At 47.4% G+C, this 10,284-nt stretch overlaps 1 protein-coding gene across 1 annotated transcript in view; it reads left to right on the top strand.

Moving 5' to 3' along the window:
- LOC8052361 (homeobox protein B-H1) overlaps positions 1-10,055 on the top strand; it is a 50,155-nt gene extending 40,100 nt beyond the window's left edge. Inside the window, exons 2-3 of the mRNA XM_042292312.1 lie at positions 2,960-3,188; positions 8,197-10,055. Coding sequence (XP_042148246.1) covers positions 2,960-3,188; positions 8,197-8,650 — 683 coding nt within the window. The 3' untranslated portion in view covers positions 8,651-10,055. The remainder of the gene's footprint in view (positions 1-2,959; positions 3,189-8,196) is intronic.
- Positions 10,056-10,284: the final 229 nt, after the last annotated feature.

Here is a 10,284-nt window from a genome sequence, read left to right as displayed (position 1 = left end):
TCTCTGGCTTTTTAATGAACGATGAGTGTCCGAGCCTCGCGTTACCTATATAGGTGTCGCCCCCGGCTGCCCCGAAACTAGAGTAACTGCAAATGCTCCACTTGCGGAGCAGTCGCAACGGTCTTAAATTTTGGACTTCAAGTGTTGCGGAAGAAGCAACCATCACACTTGCTGGAGACGCGACGGGCGCGACAAGAGGCGGGGGTTGACCGCGCATGCGCCGTCGCGCGTCTCCCGTGTCCCTCGGAAAAGCGCGCGCCTGCGCGCTTCGTGGTCTGTTGTCTTGTTGTCCGCTTAAAAACAGCCCTTGCGTCACGCAAAAACGAAAAGAAATGAAACGCAATTACACATGTTCAAGTGGCACGCACTATGTCCCAAGGTTCAGGAAGCTTCCTGCTTGTTAAACTCAAGTGTAAGTTCTACATTTCGCGGACGCAGCACGAAACATGCCCCCCCCCCCCCCCCCCCCCCCCCCCCCCAACCCGGCACTCCGCAGAGCCGCTTCCCCGCAAGGGCTGTGGTCGAATTGAGCGCACGTGACCTTTTTTTTTTTTCTTTTTTTTTCTTTGCCATTGAGGAGTTGGCAATGAAAGGAAAAGGAAGGCGATACTCTGGCTCCGCCATTTTTAACTACTACGAAAACTGTTCGAAACACACACGTGATATGGCAGGCCTCGCTCTAAGCGTGACTTCAAAGCCATTCGCCAGCGATAAACGCACAATATGCGGTATGGAGTCGGAGTCGACCGAATTCCCTTTCAATACACGAACGACCGACAATACAGAGCCGCGACCCACCGGGCTTTCGTTTCTGTTAAAAAAAACGGCCGTAATAGATCGGATGCTGCGCGAGCATTCAAGACCGGGACCGGAATCTACTCCCATACGAACGTCCGTGCGTGTTGTCCTTTGTGCGATCCTTTCGTTTATCTCTCTGCCAATGCTCGTCGACGTATATGCGTGAGTGCGTGCGGGGCCGCTTGTGTGCACACGGCGCGACTTGCCAGCTTCTGTAGATACGCTGGCCGACCCTCGCTTTTGAGTTGGACAAATAGGACCGGGTGCAAAACGCATCCGTTAGAGGAGTATTTGCGAGTATGCTTTGAGTTGCGCGGCGAGCTGTTTTTGAATAAACGCAACTTTCACGTTCGCTTTAAAAAGAAAATAAAAAGAAAGTTGCACTTTTACCGACATGCAGGGAATAAGCGGGGTCGAGCAGCCATATTTCTATAGAGGTGGGCTTGCACGTTCTATCTCATATTGGGATGGAAAGAGTTTTGTTTTTGTTTTTGTTGTTTCGCTTGGAAAAAGCCAGCGAGCCAGTTTTTGTTTGTTAAAAATGAGTTTGTTTCTCGAACACTTAGAGTGTAGAAGGTTTTCTTAACTTTTGACACTTAACCATCTCAGCGAATGTTCACGAACAAACTGCGCGCATATCGGTTCGCATTTTTATCCATAAATTGTGGCCGAAAAATCATGCTGCTAAAGGGAAGAGTTAAGCTGATGGTTTACGATCATCAAATGTTCTATTCCACCATTATACGAAACAAGATGTGTACACCACATGGAACTTTAAAATTACCCGTTAAGAATATGATCCCAAACTAAACCTACCATCCTTTAGCAGCAGATAGAGATTCTTCTCTACAAATAGTTTTACGCGTAGAATCTACAATTTCTCTTGGTCACAGCTTCGCACGACGAGCAATTTTCTCTCGCCTTTGTGTGCTGGCCCTATGGACTATATAGGCGTGACGATTTGTTCTCACTTAAAAATGTATCTAAAGGTCAAGAAGAATTAGAAGAAAGAAATCACTCTAATGACAGTTGCACGAAAAAGACCTTTAAAGTCGTTCAACCTATTTTGCTTGCAAGCGCGATTGGGCACGTTTGCTAATAAAAAAAATAAGGAGGAGAAAGCGGAGAGGTCAGCCAAGGCAGCCTGCCTCAGTTGGCTGCTCTGAGTTGGGGAAGGGCACGGAGAGATGAAAGAGGGAGGAGAGAGAGGAGACACGATTAACTAGGTAACAACCCACGGTAACACTGTGGCCGAAGGACCCCGCTCGAACATAAGCTGCGAGGTAACCAACCACGAGTACTTGAGTAAATGCGATGAGTTCTTGGCTGCAGTACATAAATGCTTTCTATCAACGAGATTTCAGTCATCGTGGCTGCAACTTAGTCACACGTCTGGATTAAGTTGCGAGTGCAATTTCGGTTACTCCTACAAGACTCGGTTACTCTACAAAACCAATCACGCAGAGTGAATGTTCCGTGATACTCCGCTTTTTATGCGAGGGATTGGTTTACTCAGTGATTGGTTTAACCACTTTCGGCGCTGCATGATTGGTCAAATCGCTTCGTAGCGTATAGGCTGCGCTCGGACTCGTGAAACGGACTCGATAGTGTCAATGTCAGCGTTACGTGTTCTTCCTACTTCAACCTCTAGCGTGAGGAGAGTGGTAAAACGAAAAAAAAAAAATAATGTCAGCATATTTATGGGCATTAAGAAGTAAAATCATTTGCCAGAAATTTCATGACAGGTACGTGATTTAATGAGAGGTTTGAAAAGTTATAACTTTCCGGTGACTTACACCCCAGCTTCACGGGCACGCCTAACCCCAGTTAAGTACGACGGAGGTCAGACTAACTCCGGTTTAGGGTGCCCCTGTCACTATAGGTGTGAATGGCAGTAACTGTGCTAACCATGCTTAAGCTTTACTGCGGTTCAGGACGGGCGCTGTACACCATTGAACGCGCTTAAGTCTCACCTAAGCCACACCTAACTGCAGTTAAGCGTGCCCGTTGTAACTAGGGTATTAGCTCTATACTTTTCGGAGTAACTGCAATTGGTATCATCGAGTTAATCCGGTTCGGGTAATTCTAACTTAATTACTTTTCGGAAGTAACCTTCAAAGCGTCTGACTCTAAACCCCGAACTCTTCTGTCCCGTCCACAGGCAGCGAATCTCCCGAGCGCACGTCGGAGTCCCCTCCCGGCGGCAGCGTGTGCGCACTCAAGATGAAGAAGCAGCGCAAGGCGCGCACGGCCTTCACGGACCACCAGCTGCAGACGCTCGAGAAGAGCTTCGAGCGGCAAAAGTACCTGAGCGTCCAGGACCGCATGGAACTGGCCGCCAAACTCAACCTGACCGACACCCAGGTCAAGACCTGGTACCAGAACAGGAGGTACGCAAACCATAGACCATATACACGCTGTTTACTAAACGAATCCGCGTTTTCCCACATTAGGCATATAGGCGCTGGTGCGTGCGCAGATAACAGATTCGCATCAAGAGAAGCGACTTCGCATGCGCCATGCAGATACCAGCGTCGCCGCAATGCCGTGACGTCAGAGGCGCTGCTGGTTAGCTCCGCTAAAAAAAAAAAAAAAAAACTGTGTAGGTGGCGCAAGTCGCTGCCCGATTCAAAGGGTTCAGACTTATCCATCCATCCACCTATCGGATCATAGCGCCGGCTGCGGTCGGACTGAAAGTGAAGCGGAGTAAAGTGTGCTAACCTTTGAGCCCGAGGCCTTGACCACCTCCCAAATAGAAGGCAAAGTCTATGCGTGCGGCATGCTACATTGTTAAGGGCTGGTTCACGAATTGGTGTTTGGCTGTGGTTCACTGCGCTTCGGCTGCTTGTGAAGACTTTAGTCAAGATAATAATACATTGTTGCCATTCACTGGGCATTCGGAGCGCAAGTTTGTCTGTTTCGTCGTGCACAGGGGTTGGCAGGAGGTCAGAACGCTGAGATCTTATTGTCTGGTTGAAAAAAATAGTGGGTAGACCCCAAGGCACCTAGGTTTGAGTTCTATCCACTATCTTTTTAATCAGAGCAAATGAGAGCCCGGCGTCCTTCTGACGTCATCTCAACTCTTGCGCAAGGAGCAGATGACTTGCTCTCTGCATAGCCCTGAAACACTTCCGATCCACGTGCATTTTAGGCATCGTTGTTTCATCGTTGGCTCGAAGTAATTCTGAGAATGTTAAACGGGACTCTTTCTCAAATAGATAGTACGTATAGATTTGATCTCGCACACACCGTAACACCTTCGGTCTCCAGTTATACGGAGATAAACATGGTTTCAGGGCTACCTGACAGCTGGCGCCAGCAGGCCAGTATGTTGTATCTCGTTGAAGTATACTTGACAAGCGGCAGGCGTCGTTGTCTTGGCATCGACGAGTGCGAGCATTCTGCTCGTTGTGAAACACAGAAAAAGCGTTCAGGACGCGCTTCCGGTGACGCAGACGCGAGCAAGACGACGCGCCGCGAGGATTCGTGCTGCGCGTGCGGATATATGTTTTTTTTTTTTCTGCCTTCGCTCTTACTGGCTGGCAGACTTGTACGTAACGCGTTACAAGTAATTGATTACTTGTAATCAATTACAGTTAAGTGTAATTTTGTAACGCTTCAATTACATTTGTCAAGCTGTAACGCTCGGAGTAATTCAATTACTTTTTTTCTGTAATCAATTACAAAATCAATTACACAATTACCAATTACATTTTTCATCCCACAATTCTTTTTTCTCACAAAAATCAGCATAGTCACTCAGCCATGGAGCAAAAATGATTGACATTTTTTTAACATCTAAAAAAAATAAAACTTGGATTAGTCGGCAAATCCTGTTTTCTTTTACGCCACGCTCTTCTACAAGCGCGCCACCAGCCTTGGCTGGGGAGTTCCGGATCTCGTTGCAGATTGCTGATAAAGTCGACGGGAAGCGGGAACTCGCTATTGACTTTTTAGTGGGCTTTGTTCCTTAGGTCGACGCGTCAGCTACACGACAAGGTCCGGGTCTGAAAACAAAAAAGGGAACAATAACCAAACAAAATTGTGTACGCAATATTTTACTGTGTATTTGTGTATTTCTGTTATCGCAATAAGAAGTAACGTGAAAGTAACTTGAAAAGTAATCAATTACTTTGCAGTAATTGTTCAATTACTTCTGGGAGGCAGTAATCAGTAACGGTAATCGGTTACTTTTTTGACTGTAGTAATTGTAATTGTAATCAGTTACTTTTTTTCAGTAACGTGTACAAGTCTGCTGGCTGGTTAGTGCTCTAATGTTTGAGCTTGTGGATAAATGCGTGTCGTCGAGTCATCACGTTTATACGTGTTTCCTGATTTTATTCCGGCGTTCGCACGTATACATTTGCTCAATTATCACAGGTCTTTAATCATATATCCTTGTGTACAAAAGTACTGTGACTACCAGAGTCGATATCGACTCGTGTAGTCACAGCACAAAACGTCTGTTGACTTTCTTGCTACAAAGTGGGCCAATATTCAAGAGATAGTCAACAGAAAAGCTAGAAAAAGTCAGATGAAAAGCTATTGATATTTTATATCCTCTGATGACTTTTTTTCAACAGCCTTTCAACAAAAAAGCATCACAGTTTTTTGTAAGGTAAATTAGATACATGCCACGACTTACCTTTCGGGGGTATTCCAAGCGTGATAAGTTTCGAGCAAGCTCACAGACCGCTCATAGCTCAAACGAACGCACTATGTAACAACGTATACACGCGTGAAAGACGAAGCCCATTTAGGCCAATATACATTATACCCCCTAAAAATTGGGTTGTGTGTGAGTTTATACAGCCTAGAACTTGGTCTGCCCCACAGGGGCGACGAGTCTCCCAGCTGTAGATGAGAAATTTAGCCAGTGCAGTACAATTGCTAGCCTGGGGTCTTTAACGTGCATCACGCAGTAGTGATACACGACCGCACGCCGGTACGATGCTCATCCAGATCGAAACGGGCAGGGGTGGGGCTCGAACCCAGGATCCCTGAGTTCTGCAGCGCGAGCTTTCGCTCCACGTGCTCCGAGCTGGTGTGCGCTAGACCACTCGGCCACCGATCCCCCCTTTATTATACCCCTAGAACAGGAGAGTGGCGCCTTTTGCCACGAGCATGTTGGTTCACGACCCGTTAGTGGGGTCTCGCAACGAAAGCAACACTGATGCATGGCGACGTGAAGACACCGGCGTCTGCCGCGCTGCATCGTACCTTCGTCAAGCTTCACCGTTCTTGCCACTTAGGACTGGTCTGGAACCTACTAACAATAACGTAATAAGTAGTCCTTGCCTTCTATACTCGCGGACAACTTTCTGGGGTTACGCAGTAAAAGGTACGGTGGCGCGTGCATGAATGTCGATTAAAGCTGAGCCCGCACACAACCCTCCTCTCGTCGAAAACGCCACAGAAATTGTCCATGGGCATAACTAGTAATGTTCACCGACCCTTTTTTTGTTTTGTTTTTAACATTACATTTGCTGTTCTTTTTTTTTTCTTTTTTTTTTACCACATTAGCCTATCTACAAAGCCCAACAGATCTCGTTTCAAGGGCGACATCCAGCGATTCATTAGCATCGCAATATCACGACTTACTTCTCACGTAATCCGCACGTGAATGCGCGTTATCGAAGCCCTCGATTCTATGCGCACGTTTTCGTGCTCTTTTTTTGACGTGTTCATAAAAAGGAGGCACGTGTCCCACCAAGAAAAGGACCGCAGGGAGATGAACTGCGCGCGTTCGACCTGACTGCTTTCTCCTCTACTTTCGCATAATGAAAAAGAAAAAAAAACAAAAGCGGTTCATGCACGCACCACTTTAGCAAGACCCTTCCACATGTCATCGCGGCGGCCCTCATAGAGCCGAAGTGGCCCCAAGTTAAGTCTAGCTCATGTCCGCCGGAACACTAAAGCGACAGGCACGCCAAGCACGCAATTCGGCGCACAGGCTCCCTCTGTATACGCACTTAAAAAAAAATAAGAAAAACAACGAAAACAAAAACGAGTTTTTTTTAGAGAAGAGTGTGCACGCACGCTGCTTCTCATCTCATTTCCAGGTTTCCGTGCGCGGCTTTTAATTGTGTTTCGCTAAAGCGCGTTTTGGAGAGGCAGGAAGTATGCTGCGTGCCCAGCGTGGGAGCCCGCTAGCCTCTGGGGGTCCCCCTGCCGCCATTGCAGCTCCCGTTGTGTGTGTGTTTCCTTCAGCGCGCTCGCTGATGCTGCCGTGCCGTGCGAGCTACGTCCGCTATCGCTGAGCGGGCTGTCAGGAGCTCGGGAGATCGCGCTCAGAGCCTAAACGACGGCCCGTGGCCGCCACCGACTCACGCGCACGCGAAGAGTGAGGCTCCAGCGATTTGCGATGATGGGAATCTTGGATTCTTGGAGAGGCCGGCAATGGATAAGGCAGCCAAATAAGAAAAGAGGAGGCGATGGACTGGGAAGGAGGGAGAGGTGGACTTCCGTGGATCTCTCAACAAAACGGTCGTTTTGAGAATCTGCGATCTTTCTTCTTTCTTTGCTCTTTCCTTTTCTTTTTTTTTTGGTTGTTATCAAGTGGTCACTCGCTAGGTATATAAGGAAGGACGACGTGGGGACCGGCTAGAGCACAATGCCGCTGAGGCATGTAATAAGAGGGACGGAGGACGCGGTTTGTTATTGAAATTTGGGGCCCTTCCTGTTGGCGTTGCTGTGTTGGTGTGGGTTGGGGTTCATTTATAAGTTTTCTAGAAAAAAAATAAGTTTCGATCAATGAGGCTTTTTATGGCTTCTAGACTACTTGCATGAAGTAAATCGAAACGAAAATTGCATCAGTCGCCATGTCTACATCTCTGGTCAGACATTTCTCAGGTCTGTTTTCTTTATATTTAGTTTGTAAAATGCATCTCTGCCACGATAACGGCGGACTACTCTCATTATTATTTAACAAATATACGAATATACTAAAATTACTATAGTAGTGCTATTCCTACATATACGTTTAAGTAAAACGCTTTTAGGCAAGGTAACAACAATGGTTCTACAAAAACCCTTGAAAAAAACATAAACTTATACTTAGTTTGTTTGTTTTCTTTGACAGACCTGTAATTGATCTGTCACGAACAAACGCAGCTAGGCTGTTGCCCTCGAGATCCTCGTTAAACAGAGGTGGCGTATGTATGTAAAACGCGCTCAACGCACAAAGACTGCAATGTTTCTGATGTCGCTCCAAAGCCGTGACGCTTGCTTTGGGAGAACAGAGCATGCGCTGGTGTTTCGCACATCTGAAAATGGGTATTTGCGTACGCGCACTGCCCTGGACGCATCTGAGCAAAACCGATTGCATTTATCAACTCGGCGTGTATGATCACGCTCGCGCAAACGACTCATCGCTCAACGCACCTCTTTTCTTCGCAGGACAAAATGGAAGCGCCAGACAGCCGTGGGCCTGGAACTCCTCGCCGAAGCCGGCAACTACGCCGCCGTGCAGAGGATGCTCCAGACGGCGCCATACTGGCTGTCCAGCTACACGGGCCTCTCACCGCAGTCCTCCCTGAGCACCATGGCGGCGCTAGACCTCTACTACCGACAAGCGGCGCTGCAGAAGCCCATGGCCTACCGGCTGTACCCTGGAGTACCAGGAGTACCAGGGGTACCAGGGGTACCACCAGGAGCACCTCCCGGTCTACCAGGAACCACGCATCCGGGCTCCGGGCCACAGCCGGCGTCCAACGCCCCGAACGGACTGTCTTCACCCATCCCCGTGTCCTCTGGACCACCGCCACATCCTTCCACGACGTCGCCTCCCACGAGCACGTCTTCGTCGTCACCGCCGACGTCCTCGTACTTGGCGACCAGGGAGTCCTGCTAGGAACTTACTTCAAACTGGACTCCAGAACTGCTCCATTTGTAGAAAACACGAACGAACGAAAAAGAGTTCTTTTTTTTTTTTCCTCTCCACTCCCACCTCTGGCCATTTCATCTTCGGCAACTGTGGATGATGATGGTGGTGTGTGTACATAGACAGTGATGGACGTGATTGAGGGTATGGGTGTTGTGTGATTGTGATAACGACTTTTTTTCTGGCAGTTTTTTATGTTTCTTTTTTTTTAATTGTGGATGACACTGCTGGAAAAATGGATGGAGGACATGCGGCTGGCTTCGCGACGCACGTGAGCCTTTGTGACGCGCGGTTTCTTGAATATAGGAGCAGCGAAGACGAGTTGAAGATGAGCTGTCGACGAATAACGCGCGTGGTGTTGTATAGCATTTCTGGCAACTATGTTCTTACGGTGTGTATTTTTGGCGAGCATTTCAGGCTACTCCGCGGTGCAATCTTTAGACTTTGATAATGTCGTTTCTGGTAATACGTACTCTTTCTGCCAGGGGTCGTGTACGAACAGTACACGTACAATGAGCTCTGCGTAAAAATTCATGTTTCTGACGTCCTGCTAAGGCGGTGGCCCTGTCTGGGAAATAGCGTAAACGCGGAGCCTTCGCTCTCTGCAGAACAAGCTCCTGCGCATTCAAAGTTTATAAACAATGAGGTGATCAATACCAAAGACCGCGTGAATGCATTATTGGGGAACCGCTCCACTTTCGAACCCACGCAAAATGTCTTGCCATGCCAGGGGTTTTCACATCACTCACGTCAATATTTATTTTTCTCTGCATCTTCTTATCTTTAGAATGTAATTTGCTTCCTTTTGTCTCGCTGAAAGTCATTCGGTACTTTCCCAACACAGTTTGTCTTTTCTTAGACAGTGAAGAAACACTCGCCAAAGTTGTAACACCCTCATGGAATATACGCACAAAAAGCCTGGCCTTGTCAACATCTAAGTCAACACACTGCACAAACATATTATATGAATCCACAAAAATAAACACAACAACTTCAAGAACAGCAATAAGCTAGAATACTGCGAAAAGTGTGAATACTATTTTCGCCAGAACGACAGAAAATACCAAAACGGGTTGAGCCGCGGAGTGCCTGGATTGCTCATCATCAGGACACGATGGTAGCTCTTTCACTCTAGGACAATTTTATGCAGAGGACACTATTTCTGCTCGAAAAGATTCGTCGATGTGCCAGCGAAGATCTCAAAATGTAGTGCCCTCGTAACGACGGAAAAAATTAATAAAATAAGTTATTTTCGAGCAGGAATCTTGGTCCAAGAGCGTCGCCGCAGGGACAATATAGTGCTTTTAGGTACCCTTGTAAATAAATTTGTATTTGTTGCGTAGGTGGCAATAAAAAAAGCAAGAAAACGAGATCGAAACCACGACTTGTTCTTCGTTATTCCTTATGCTCAAGCCAACACTTCGTGGACAGGAGGGCCCTAGCATCTGCATCTCTAGCATCATCTAAAGAAGGCCAAGGCCCTGATTGGTTGCGTCAACGTTCAGCTGGGACTTCCGCTCAGTTATCGCAAACACGAGTTTCTGTCGAGCGCTGGCACAGCACTGGCGTCTAATATATGCTCCTTATTGGCCTTCTTAGGGTGA

The sequence above is a fragment of the Ixodes scapularis genome, unplaced genomic scaffold, assembly GCF_016920785.2.
Source record: "Ixodes scapularis isolate PalLabHiFi unplaced genomic scaffold, ASM1692078v2 PGA_scaffold3__209_contigs__length_174095766, whole genome shotgun sequence".
In the NCBI taxonomy this organism is placed as follows: Eukaryota; Metazoa; Arthropoda; class Arachnida; order Ixodida; family Ixodidae; genus Ixodes; species Ixodes scapularis.
This window is presented reverse-complemented; position numbering and strand designations above follow the sequence as displayed.